General features: G+C 36.3%; 1 protein-coding gene across 1 annotated transcript in view; it reads right to left on the bottom strand.

Moving 5' to 3' along the window:
* The window catches only part of CPS1 (carbamoyl-phosphate synthase 1), a 117,302-nt gene that overhangs the window by 32,045 nt on the left and 71,746 nt on the right, over positions 1-13,511 (bottom strand). Inside the window, exons 22-25 of the mRNA XM_037042024.1 lie at positions 5,961-6,102; positions 4,299-4,364; positions 3,797-3,860; positions 1,832-2,013 (exon numbers count right to left, since the gene is read on the bottom strand). Coding sequence (XP_036897919.1) covers positions 1,832-2,013; positions 3,797-3,860; positions 4,299-4,364; positions 5,961-6,102 — 454 coding nt within the window. The remainder of the gene's footprint in view (positions 1-1,831; positions 2,014-3,796; positions 3,861-4,298; positions 4,365-5,960; positions 6,103-13,511) is intronic.

Here is a 13,511-nt window from a genome sequence, read left to right on the forward strand (position 1 = left end):
TTTCTGCAATTTTACTACTGAATGCCTCAGTGCCTTCAGCCTCACTAGGGGCACCCAAGGTCAGATGACAGTTTTCTGAAGATTGAGGAATACTTTTTTATGAGGGACAGTGGAGCCTGTGGAGCCTGCCAAAAGGACATATACACAACAATCTCATGAAAGGAAGCATACAAACACATACATGTACGTGTGTGTGCTTCATGTAATTTCTTGAGAATACATCAATGACATATTGTTCTCATGTACTCCAAGACAGCACTTAAAACTACCTTACTATATACAGTAGCACTTTAATTGTCAATTAGATTCAAAGAAGGGCCAATTTCTTTCTTTCTAGCACACTGAATTCAGTTATAGTAAAAGAAACCCATTAATATCCCTGTGTAACTATATCCAAAGGCAGTCATAGACGTTTCTAGTCTTTCCTTAAAGAATTCCTGGGGAAATAATTAATTACATGTAAAATGCCTGCTGCTACTGCCTGCAATGTTTGTTAATATTTTTAAACAATTACATAATTTTTCACATATTTATGTCATGAATCCTAATTTTATTTTAACACCTTGAAGGTAGAGACCTGTTTTTATAGCTATCTTGTTAAACCTGGCATTTAAAAGGTGCTCAAGACCATTTGTAGAATGCACTTATTCTGATCCCCACCTATGCCTCTGAAATGAATATTAAGAAGTCATTAGAGAAACCATGTTAGAGAGAAAACTAAAAATTGTTCATATTCTACCTAATGGTTCAATTTTGTTGTACTAAAAGATTAGTAAGCCAGATCTAAATAAACAAGTATGATGACAATACATCCATCTCAAATTTGTCCATTTTCTTTTTTTTTTGGTCCCCTTTTCTTTACACTAATAAAATCATGACATTGTTCTAGTACTATACTTTATACTTGACAATATAATTTCAACCACAAATCGCCCATTAGCTTCATGGTACCTGCATGTAGCACATTTTTACACTCATATAATTCATTAACAAAAAAAAAGATGAAGCACAGAGAATTTAAGGAACTTACACAAGTCAAAGAGTTCTCAAGTTAAAACTAGAATTGAAGTATCATTGGTCCAATTCAGTATTATTTTTCCTAAGTGGCCAAATTTTACACATTGGGATGACTTTCTGTGAGAAGGAATTAACTGTAATGACATCAAAAGGGACAACTTCTGGACACCACTTTGAAATTTTCCACTAGTTATTTTTTTTTAAACTGAAGACAATTTGACTAATTCAACAGACGCACAGTAAATTATGTACAGGGAAGATACACTCATACTGGCATGGAAGTGGAGGCACAACTGTAGAAAAATGTTATAAAAGTACCAGAATCATTTGGAGTGGACTCATCAATCTTAAATTGAAGACAAATGGCTTCATTTGATAGCACAAAGAATTAGCTGGTCCTTCATGAACAAGTGACCCCTCCCCTCAGCTCATGTACTAGAGAGACACTGCTTATTGTATGTCCAGATGGCCAATTCAATCATTCTGCAAAATATTTATTGAGGTTGTCTTGTACTAGTTAATATGTGTCTGGCACATGTTACCAAGAAGAGTTTTTAGTATAGCTAGGATGTTGAGAAAGAAAAAGTGAGTTCTATGTGTAAAATAATCACCCTGAGCCAGAGTGTCAAGAATCTAAGGCTGGGTAATTCTTTTTCAAGCTTCACTACAAAATGAGACACTAGAAGGCACCGGCAGCTCTTTCTCCTAAGGGGAATACAATATAAATCTATATACATGAATACACATATATAAAGTGTGCACTGCCTATATTTTTCCTTTTCTTTCTTTCTTTCTTTTTTTTTTTTTTTTTTACCTCCTGATGGTAGATGTCTAGGATTCTTTCCAAAGACAACTCTTCAAAGTAGAGTTTGTCACACTCATCAAAGTCTGTGCTCACGGTCTCAGGGTTGCAATTCACCACCACAGTCTTCTTGCCAAGTTGACGCAGTGTGCGGATACTGGAGACAGCACACCAATCAAATTCCACACTGCTGCCTGCAGAGACAACGAGATTGGAAAAAGGGATAAGAGAAGCATGAAGTTACAACACAAAGAGAAGCTGAAATATATTGCTGGTCATTTAAGCTAAGGAAGCCAATGCCCTTTCAACGCTTAAATAAAGCTACATTTGCTTTATTTGTCCCTTCTTTTCCTATTTGTGAATTCAATTTTTAAAACTCCAAAATATAAATTTTAGGTCCATTATGTACAGTATGTTAATAATAGGAAAATCAGGAACTAATTAAACAATGACAGGTGGGCCTGTTTCATATGCTAAGTTCTGCAATAGATAATATCTGTATCTGAAACACACAGAACTTCAAAGTTAAAGGGAGATACTTGTAATGATTTAAAAAATAGCCCCCACTTACTGAAAAGAAATTCAAAATATTGACCTTCATACACAAAAGTAGTTAAGCTGGTGATCAGAATACTCGAGTTCTTGTTTCAGTCCTTCCACTTACCCTGCTGTCTAAAGGCTAACCCCAGTGATCCCTGAGGTGTCTTGTAGCTCTGATACATCTTAATTGATTAAAAAGTCCTGTCCTTTCCAAGCATATCCTTTTAGGCTTGGCAAGACCATCCCATGCAGAGTAGTGACCTTCTAACAAGTAATTTGAAGTGTAATAATGGTCTTAAATGTCTCAAAATATCATGTCTACTGGGATCCCAGAGAACTGAAAGTTCTGGGATTTGTACTAATCTTTGACATTACGACTTTGTCTCCTAAAAACTGTTGTTAGAATAAAATATGCAAATTTAGTAGCATGTTAATTCTCACTATCAATTAAGTATAGATCTGATTATCATCTTAGCTAGTCTTCCCTGGGCCTGAGGGTGAAGTAAAATTGTCGCATAAGTTAGATAAAATTTGAAGAAGAAGAAAAATAGGTCTAGGAAAGAAAAGGGTATGTCCTGGCGACAGTGTTCAGGCCAGTTAGCCAAAAGAAACTACAGTGGTAAAGGTCTAAACGCTTTTATTCTCCTTCATGATTTGGCCAAAAATCGATGAACTAGCATATCCTGAAGCACTTAATTAATTGTAAAAGCTAAAATACACTACATTGAAAGTAACAAAGAAAGACTATATACACTTAAGTTATATATTTTATCATTTCTAATTTAGAATGACTTACAGAAACTAAATGTTAAATACACTTATTGGACAATATCATTGTCTATTTTCTGTAATTACATACTTTGTAAGTGTAATAGATCTCAATTCATCATTAAATATTCACTTGTAAGTGTCTAGGGTGATTTGAGACAATTTTTCTGGTTGAGACTGTTTTAACCAAATTATGCAACACTCTATGCACCAATGAGAAAAGCTCTTTGCACTTGATATCAACAGATATCACATGTTAGGTCAGATGGCATCTACAAATATAATCCTGGCTGATGTACGAAGTCCTTCGGCCAATAGAGATCTTTGTGAAATATAATGCCAGGAAAGAAAAAGTCGAAGTGTAATTCATTCTTCAACCCCAGTGAGAGGCTTAGCTTAGTTCATGAGGATGAAAATGATTCGGGATGAAATGATGAAATGAAAGGAGATGGAATTTCTATTAGAGGCTGCATTTGAGGCCACTTCCACCACTTAATAGCTACATATGTTTGGATTTCATCTCTCTGAACCTCAGTTTCCTAACTGGTAAAATATGTATTATGACAGCATCTATTTTACACGGTTTTTAGAATGCTGAAATTAACATGTGTGAAAAATACGATATGATCAAACTGTAAAGCCCTATGTAAACAGAAGTTATCACTTTACCAATATGATATGGACCACAGCCCAGCACCATCATTCCATGCTCATCAAAATTAATATCATGCTCCTGAGAGAGAAAAAAAAAGGTGTGAAAATTACGTGATTCTTCCTTCCTATCAAACTCTGTGTCCTGTCTCTGTGTCTTTCTCATTCCTCCTTTTGTTGACATGCATCCTCTACTAGTCCGGGAACCTCTATGGATAAAGTTATAAACACTCTACTTATTTGTAAAAAAGTAAGTTCTATCATTTTTAATTAAATAGTTATTACAATCTGGTATCACTGCATGGTTCATATAACCATTGTCCTTGTCTTTTTATTTGTTTGATTTCATTATCTTAAGGCAGTTCATAAAAGAGGAGTAGAGAAAGACATCATCACGGTTGATCCTCCTGATGTCATTTTCACTACCAGGACCACTAGAAAAGACAAAAGTTTATATTCCCCCATGTGGACCATTTACTCAATCTGGAGCTTTCTGATACGGCAACGTGGCGGTTCTTACCTGACCGTTGTAGGTAATATAGAGGTAGTTCGTTACTGACGGGTATTCTGCAGCCAGCGTGTCAATCTGCAAAAGAAGATAAATAAATAAACAAATAAATAAATAGGAACTTTTCTACTCTTTTTGTTTTCATCTCTGTTTGAAGAATGTGGATTTTTTTTGTGCTGCATTCATATTTCTTTAATGCCTATTACTGTCAAATATAAAGTCAAGAAAATGGTATGTACAACCCAATTGCTTTCTAATTCCAAAAGTAAGAAGGGGAAAAAAACAATGACACAATTTAGTTATCACTTGAGCAATAATGACAATACATATCCCAGAGCATCACTGACCCATTAAGGTAGTACCTCTCATGAACATAACCAAATGACCATATAATCAATGGGTTACCACGCTGGCTGGTGTAATTCAGTGAATTGAGTGCTGGCCTGCAAACCAGAGGGTCACCAGATCGATTCCCAGTCAGGGTACATGCCTTGGTTATTGGCCATATCCCCAGCTGGGGGTGCACAAGAGGCAACCACACGTTGACACTCTGATGTTTCTCTCTCTTTCTCTCTCCCTCCCCCTCTCTCTAAAAATAAGTAGATAAAACCTTTAAAAAAGTTGTAAAAAATCAATGGGTTACCAAGAAGACTTACTCAGTCAGGCTGTCTAAAGCAGCTGCAAATAAACTCTAAAATCAGAGCACAGTGGTCTGTACATAAGAATGCTTTTGGTTTGCAAGTGGATGCACAAGATTTAAGTTGCCTATGGCAATGAGAAATCAGATGACGCAAATTTCATAGATGGGGACGTGGGAAGGAGACAAGATTTCATTGAATGGAAAAAGTAGATCAATTCAGCTCTGAAGGGCTAGGAGCTCAGCTTAGAGAGCGAGAATTTGGGAGCTGACAGGGCAAGCTAGTGTAAAACAGGTGAGAAGGAAAAAAAGATAATAATTGCTGAGTAGAAAATATTCAGCACTAAGCCTGAGACCTGTGGGTGCACATGTGCCTGCCCCCTGAGCATACGGGAAAGGTCAATAATTTTAAAGGACACAAACCAGCTGGTGGTACTTTAAGCCAAGCCATCTCTTCTACTAAGGGAAAAAGAAAAAAAAAAAAACCACAATCATATACCTATGAATGTTCTTGTGTGAGTGGCATGAATACTAGATGAGCTCATTATGCCCAACCCTATCACAATGAATACTAAATGAACCATAATGACGGAGCACTTAAAATAAAGTATTGCCTTGTAAAAACTTAGTGCCAAAAGAGATAACTATTCTTTTCAAGAGCCTCATCCACCACACTAGGGTATTTTCAAGTTCTTCTATTACATTAAGGATTTCTCTTTTTACAGATATTTTTGCTCTCCATCAAAAAGCAGAGGAGACATCATTTTGTTTTGGTTTGGGGGTTGTTTGTTTGCTTGTATGTTTGTTTTCAATTTAGGCCAAGAAAATCATGTGTTCACTCTCACCTTTACATCTCAGTTACCCCTTCATCCTTTCCCTTTTAAGCATAAATAAATCCTGTGCTGAATAAAATTGGTGACCTCAGAGGCATCTATAGGACAAGAAGAGTCACGTTCAAATTCCACCCCTCTTTTTATTGACAACGTCCCTATGAGTTTCACTTGAGGAATCTAGAGAAGAAAGGAAAATTACTTTACCTGTTTAACCCAAGGGTGGATGTTTTTCTTTAACCTCAGCTCCCTTGTCTGAGCCTCAGTCAGCCGGAGGCATTTGGAAATCTGCTTGTCTGAGAACCCAATCTCCTTGGCCTTTTTCAGGGTTTCTGCTGGGATGGACTCACTAGGATTTAATGAAAAAGATGTTTGAGTTCAAACCAACCACAACAAGAAGCAGTGAACTATTCAATTCCAAAAGCACCAAAGGTTCTTTATTTTCTATCTTCAATACACAAATCTACTGAATCTTTTAGCCTCTCTGAAGTCTACTATTTGCAATGCTGATCTCAGATATATGGATTCCCATTTTATACCCTATGCACCCTCTTCTTGTTTCCTGAGAAATGGTTTCTGCATTCACTGCCCTAATGAATTTTCTATTTAAAAGTAATTAGGGACCCTACTCTCACTTACTAAATTGAGGAGCTCTTTCTCAATTTTCATCTCATTAACCTGACAGCATATGACCTGTTTGATGTTTCATTCTTTAAAGGTATCTTCCTCTGGCTTCTGGTTAACTTGCTCCTCACCCTACTTTATTGCTCATTTCCACGGAATAAATCATATTTGCGCTGTTTCTCTCATCTGCAAAGTCTTTGATACTCCTATTACCTACCCAACTTCTCAACTCCCAGCCACCCTCCTTAGGACAACAAAAGCTCAGCTTCCGACTTGAAGCCTTCTCAGTCTGTCCTCACCCACAATCGCCTTCCTGGGCTCCTAACTAATGCTTATGTTTGGAACCGAGCTGGAAATTGGAAGCACACTGTTTAACATGTAATCATCACCTTGTGTTTTTTATGGTTCTTACCTTTTTTTTTTTCCCAACCACACTTTTTTTCTGCTTAGCTTCAAGTTCTACAAGGGCAAAGAATACATCTGACTCATTTACCACATTATTCCCAAAGCCTAGTACACTGGCCCACAGACAACATTCAATAAATATTTAGTAAGTAAATGGAAATAACTGAAATTCTATGGCTTTTAATTTTACAGAAAAGACAAAGAAGCTATTGAAATCATCTCACAACTAGAATTCAAAAATAATTTGTAGAGTCCCGATATTCAGAAAAATAAAATACAAAAAGCACCTGTAAAAGCATCTTTAACCAAGTAGCTGTGGGCCAGCTATTCCAAGCACTAGTCAGTACAGTAAACCTCAGTTACGGAAGTTGGATAGTCAACTCAGAAGATTTCATAATAAATAAAATACTTTCACTGAAATTCTGCTATTGGAATGCAGTTGACTGAAATCTACTGCATCTTGCTCATTGTGTTTGTCAATTTTCTTTGTTTAATTAATTTACATTCTGAGTTTAAAGAAGAAAGAATTGAGCTGATACATTTAACAGCTATTTCTCTGGATTTTTTGTATCAGTATTAGTTTAGATTTTTGTAGCTATAGCTCTTTCTGTTCCACATGCATTTTGTATGGCACCTAAACTCCCTCCTGTCGCTCAAATCAATTTGTTATTTCTTCCAATAAATTTAACTCTTTTTCTATTACCATTTAGATTTTTTAAATCTTCCCCAGTATTTGATAAGCATGCTCTCAGAGCAACCCTTTTTCCTGTCAAAATCTTGAACACAATCTGATTATTAACTCTTATTAGCCATTCACTATATACTCAGCCCTGTGCTGCGTGCTCGGGAACTTCACTGCCCAATATGGTAAGGACGGAGCTACACATGACAATTTAAATTTAAAAGTCAATTAATTCAAAAAATTTTAAATAAAAGTTTAGGGTCACAGTTGCATCAGCCACATCTCAAGTGCCAAAGAGCCACCCATTGCTAGTGACTACTATTTCAGACAATGCAGATTACAGAATATTTTATCATCACAGAAATGTCTATAAAACAGTGCCGCTTACTAAGATATAAAACAGTGTTTGAGACCAGGGAATGACAGAGAGTGATTCAACGCATTTTATGGGGAGATAGGCTGTGTGGTGAAATGTGAGGTCAGAGAAAAGAGATAACAATGTGAGTGGTTGTAGGTGAGAAATACTATGGCAGTAGAGGTACGAGAACAGAACCATAAAGAAAACTCAGTTTCCTCTAGATGAAGGAGGTGACAGATGTACTATAGCGAGGGCAACTGCAACTGCAATAATTCGAGGGAGCAACAGGCATCACAGGTATACAAAACATGCTGGAGATTTGCAGTTGGAAAAAGTTGGGTATTGTGGATGGTGAAAGTGTGGCTACATTCACTGCATTTTTTCATTATTCCTTATTACTTAGTAAAACTGTGCTGTGTACCAGACTCTGGGCTACCTATTTAAATGATAAATGAAGTATCAAATCTTTACATTAAGGAAATCAGAGTATATTAGGAGTCAAACAAAGAGCCATGAGAGGAGTTATGAGAGAAATGCATACGAGAAGAGGCCCTGGCTCAGAAGTGGGCTCACCTTCTTCCGGGGAAGTGTGGAAAGGCTTCCGAGCTCCTGAGGGTCTCTGAAACACTCTAGTATACGCTGTTTAGCTTTAGTTTTGCAAGAAAAAAAAATTGAGATGACAGCAGAGGAAGGGATCTGTTGTTGTTGTCGCTATTTGTTTTAGAAATGTGTATTTCCACTTTCCCTGCCAAGACTTGGCAATTGCCAAGAAACCAATTGCTCATTTGTTTATGCGCAAGTGCGCATTCAGCCTCAAATGGAAGTGCTTGATAAATACGCTGTTTTTCTAAATTAAAACTTGGGATGATGTTCTTTTTTAAAGAAATATCTGAGAGTTTTGTGGAAGATCTCAAATCATGTTAATGTTTACCTGCACGGGGGAAAAGCTACACATTTGCTGTGAGATCTGCAATTATACTAAAAACCTAGGCATGAAGGTTAAGTAGTGAAATACCATACATATAACATTGAGCCAATTCTTACACACAGATTTTTCTAGCTACTTGCTAGAGCATTTTCCCATCACTGTGGGATAGCAGTAAAAGATTAGGCTGGCCAAGAATAAGTAGATGTTCAATAAGACATTTCTTTATTATTGCAAAAAATATTTGAGGCAAAACCCATACTATATTACTAAATTGGCAGCCACACTAACCTAAATGACTAAACCTAACCTGAACAACAGCCGTGCACACACACTTAAGAAACACCTCTTGAAAAGAGCCATCACACCTATAATTTTGACTATGAACAACCTTAAATACAAGTTCTGCAAGTTCAAAGATAACTAAAAGTACTATTTTTATCTTTGAGGTTTGGATCTTTTTTTGGCCTTGAATGATTCATTTTTATTTTTCTTATATGGAATGGCAGTCAATTCTTCAAAGCTTCTTATATTGCTTTAAATGAAAGTTATAAATAGTGGCATTACACAAACAAACAAGAAACCACTTAGGTTCCTTACATTTCTACTAGGGATGCAATATATTTGCATTTGTTCTGTCCACATTCAACAATGCAATCTTTCCTATTGTGAATATATGCATACTTACTCCTATTCCTTGCCGCCAGAAAAAAGTCCAATAAAGTATATAAACATATTTCCAGCATACGTAGAAAGTGTTTCTCTATCCACTGAACGAAGTTGGCCTCTTACCAACAACAACAACAAAAATATATAAGTGGAAAAAATGGTAGATAGAATTGGCCTTATGCATAAAGAAATAAAGTGAATTAATTTTGTGCTCAGCTCTGGTGGCAAAAAATAGCTACCTGTCACCAGGATTAACTCACTTGTTACTGTTCCCCGTGGCATATCCACCCCAGAGCGTTGTCATTATTTAAAGGGGATGCCTGAGAAGCACAACAGTGGCACAAAATAATGAGTCATGGATGATAGAATGGGGGTGACACTATTTCTCTACAGGTACCCCCTCAAACTATACCAGGTAAGAGTTCTGCAACAAACACATCTAGCTAGGTCTGTGTAACACATGTTTGAAGCTCACAAGCTGAATCGCAGAATATTTCCTTGGTGAGCCCAAAAAGGCTTGCAGTTTTGCCCAATATTAAAATAATTAGATCAATACCATGATAGAGTATTTTTAAACATCCTGAAATTAGGGTGCATTACATTGGAATGGCATATGAATACATAAGTGTTCATCTATTTCAACTTGAATGTAAATATCGGGGAGATATGTCCATATGAAGTTCAAAGTGACATGTCTTCTTTAGTATTCCATTCATGCTCTCTGTGGTTATTCATTTCTACTCTTCACACATGTTCCCAAAATAGTGTAAAGCACTTTCAACCTCCTCAACTCAGAAAAGAGATGTTGATTCTGATCCACCATGGCAATTACAAGAACAGAGACAAGTTAGATCCCTTCCCTCATTCCCTGCTATCCTAATTCTGCAGGGAACCCCTCACTCCAAGACAGGGAGGAGGCTGCCTCTCTCTCTCTTTCCCTGGTTCACTCTCTCTGCTGCTCCTGCACGTGACAAGCCTGGCTGACATGTCCTTACACACAGAAGAAAATTGACTTCATTCCCTACTTGTTCTGATACAAAGTTTTATTTTGAGCTCCATTATAATAAAATAAAAGAAGAGACAGTATGAAGACACGATTCATTAGCTTCGGGCCAGTGATTCAGATAAGGTTAAACCTCTTCAGAGTCAAACAAGATGAATCATCTTAAGTGAACATAACAGCTCATTGAACAATGTGGGAATTCAGATACATGTCCCTCATCTTTATCTGTTCATATTAAGCTGCCTTCTATTTTGTCTGCCAAAAAAGAACTTTCGTCAGAGTGAGATTTCTTTAAATCAAGCTAGGTGCAAGCTTATTTCAGGGAAAGAGCTATAATATTTCCATTTTTTTCCAAAAGAAAAGGAAAAGCTTAATTTGGAACCAACTCAAAATAAAATAGTTACTAAAAGAAATATAAACACTGAATTTGTTATTTGAGACTGTTCTTTGAAACCTCAATAAGTTATAATATAAACCTCCATTTATATTATATTGTAAATCAAGGGAGTATTATGCTAAGCAAGAAATGTGATCAGCTGAATGGAGTATATTGTATGAAACCACGGTTTTAAAATATTTATAATAAATATATTATCCTTCTGGTATTTAATAGATGTGTATGTACTAAATATGTTTATGTTTATCTTTACTTCTTTGAATGTGAACACATTAAATCATGTCCTCTATCCAAATTCTTCAAAGGTCACACTTTTATCATGGTATAATAGAATCTAAACAATTAAACAAAGAAACACCAAACAAATGTGATGCTGGCCTTTTCATAATCTTCAGTATCTCTACAGAGCAACACAAAATGACAGTCTGAATTTTTAGAAGGGGGAAACCACCCTAAAAACAGACAATCGGAAGTTTACACACTCTGCCACAATCTTTTAACAGACAGCACAGCTCAGCTTTACAGGGGATGTCTCTCGTGTGCTCTCTGGTTTTGTAAACAATACAAGCCTTTCTCCTCCATCTCTTGGACTTCCAGTGTACATTTTGTTGTTGTTTAAAATTCTACCCTGTCATCTCTGAAACTTCCTCCACTAACACTTACCCTTCAGTATAAAATGGTAAAAGGAAATGGAATAAATCCCCCTTAATGAGGAAATTCTCACCTGCCGTAGAGGAGCTGGTGAAATCTATTAACCGACTGGAGGAACGCCTGCAGCATGGCGGTGGGGGGCGGGGGGGCAGGGTATGCACTTCACACAGTCCTCTCTTCCACTTGACTGGCTTTTATCTGATCCACCAACTTACAAGTAATACTAAACAAATTTCCCTCCAGATTGCACAAGCTCTAATGTGAAAATGAGCACTCCACTTGGCCTGCAATTATGCGATGGGCCTGCAATTTTATTATTATCCTCTTTTTAAAAAATCCCCCAAAAGGCAGGAGCTGAGTGAAACACAAGGCCTGATGCTTAGTAATGACACCTGCTTTAATAAGAAAAGAGAACTGAGTAAGATATATGTTCTCTGCCCCAAGCCCCCCTCATCGGCCTCCCCTGAGTTCTCACAGCTTCACTGATTACTTTTTTGAGGTTCGAGACCATCCTGCCACCACAATAATGCGATCAATGGAGGTTATTTGTCTCTCATCTCTTGTTTCAAAGAGGCAGCTTCTTACTTCTTTTCTTAAGGGAAATGCAAAAGACTTTTTTTCAAAAGCATCAGTAGTATTTAGAAAAGCAAAAGATAAAATCCAGGCAATTGGGAAAATACTACTCCTTTCTCTTAATTTCTGAGAGCACCAGGCCTTGATTCTGCAAAGCAATGAGGCCTTTGGAGGAATTAAAGGAAAACCTCGATCTTTATCTCATGTGCAGCACAAACAACACCTACATCCAGTGTTCCTGGGAAAGCACACCATCATGAAAATTATCTGTTGGGACCTGGGTCCACTTAGCACTATCACAATAATGCTATAATAGCACAAAGGATTGATTTTCAAGCGACAGCACACTTAAAACTATACTTCACATTAAAGGCTAGATACAACAACAAAATCAAAACAAAGAAGAAAACCTTATGAGAAGTTGATACTGTAGATATTTTGAAGTAGGCAATTTTTAAGTCCTGAGCCCCATGTTCATTTTTTCTAATGTTTAGTGATCCCAATAATTCAGAAATATTGTGATGTTACTTTTAATCTGGTAAGGGCTCTTACATACTATTGATTATAATGTTATTATATTCTATGAATACCAATAATAATGGGAAAAATAACCTAATAGAGCATAAGTTAATAATAATTTTTGAGCTTTAACAAATTACATTTTGTATCTCAGTGATTTTTAATTGAAACTGCTGTGATTCTTTCTCTCTGCCCTTGACATGGTAACAACAACAAAAAAAAAAATAGAAAGCACTTAATCACATTAGTTAAGTCACATCTTATTAGTAAATAAAAGTGCTCGGTTACATTTGAAAAAGCACGTGTCTACAAATCCAGTAGGTTTCAACCTGGTCAGATTGAACTAAAGGGCAAAGTGAACACTGCGGAACAGTGCTTTTGTTATTTCTGATGAATAAAGTTATTTCTAATTTTAAATCTCTTTAATGTATTCTTTCCCAAAAAGCTAGAGGATACAGTCAGTAGCAAAATCCTGGGTTTTCCAATGAATATAGGCTTGATATGTGTCCAGAGTTTAAATCGAACAGATATAAAAAAAAAATACTGTATGAGGTCTCTGTAGAAAACATTGAATAAACATTCTTCAACGTTTTAAAATGTTATTTCACAAATAAGCTTATTTGTTCTATATTTTAAAACCTCTCCATCTCCTTTGTTTAAAGCAAGCCATTTCCAAAGTAGTTTTTCATATATCATACATATTATCCCAAGCAATAAATGTATAACATTCAAGTATATAATACTCTTTGACTTCTAAAAACTATTACTTGCAATCTTATTAAAATATAGTATGTAACTGAAGCCTATCCACTAACTGCTGCATATATATTTTCTTGCTAAATGTAACTCACATAGGACTATTTTTCAACCAATTTTTTTAGTTCTTCAGTGAGAAACTGTATACCTTGTCTAGAATGGGGGAAATGAGAGGCCAAAGAACGTGGGAAAATCC

The sequence above is a fragment of the Sturnira hondurensis genome, unplaced genomic scaffold (assembly GCF_014824575.4).
Source record: "Sturnira hondurensis isolate 20B ecotype Veracruz unplaced genomic scaffold, ASM1482457v3 Scaffold0003681, whole genome shotgun sequence".
Classification (NCBI taxonomy): Eukaryota; Metazoa; Chordata; class Mammalia; order Chiroptera; family Phyllostomidae; genus Sturnira; species Sturnira hondurensis.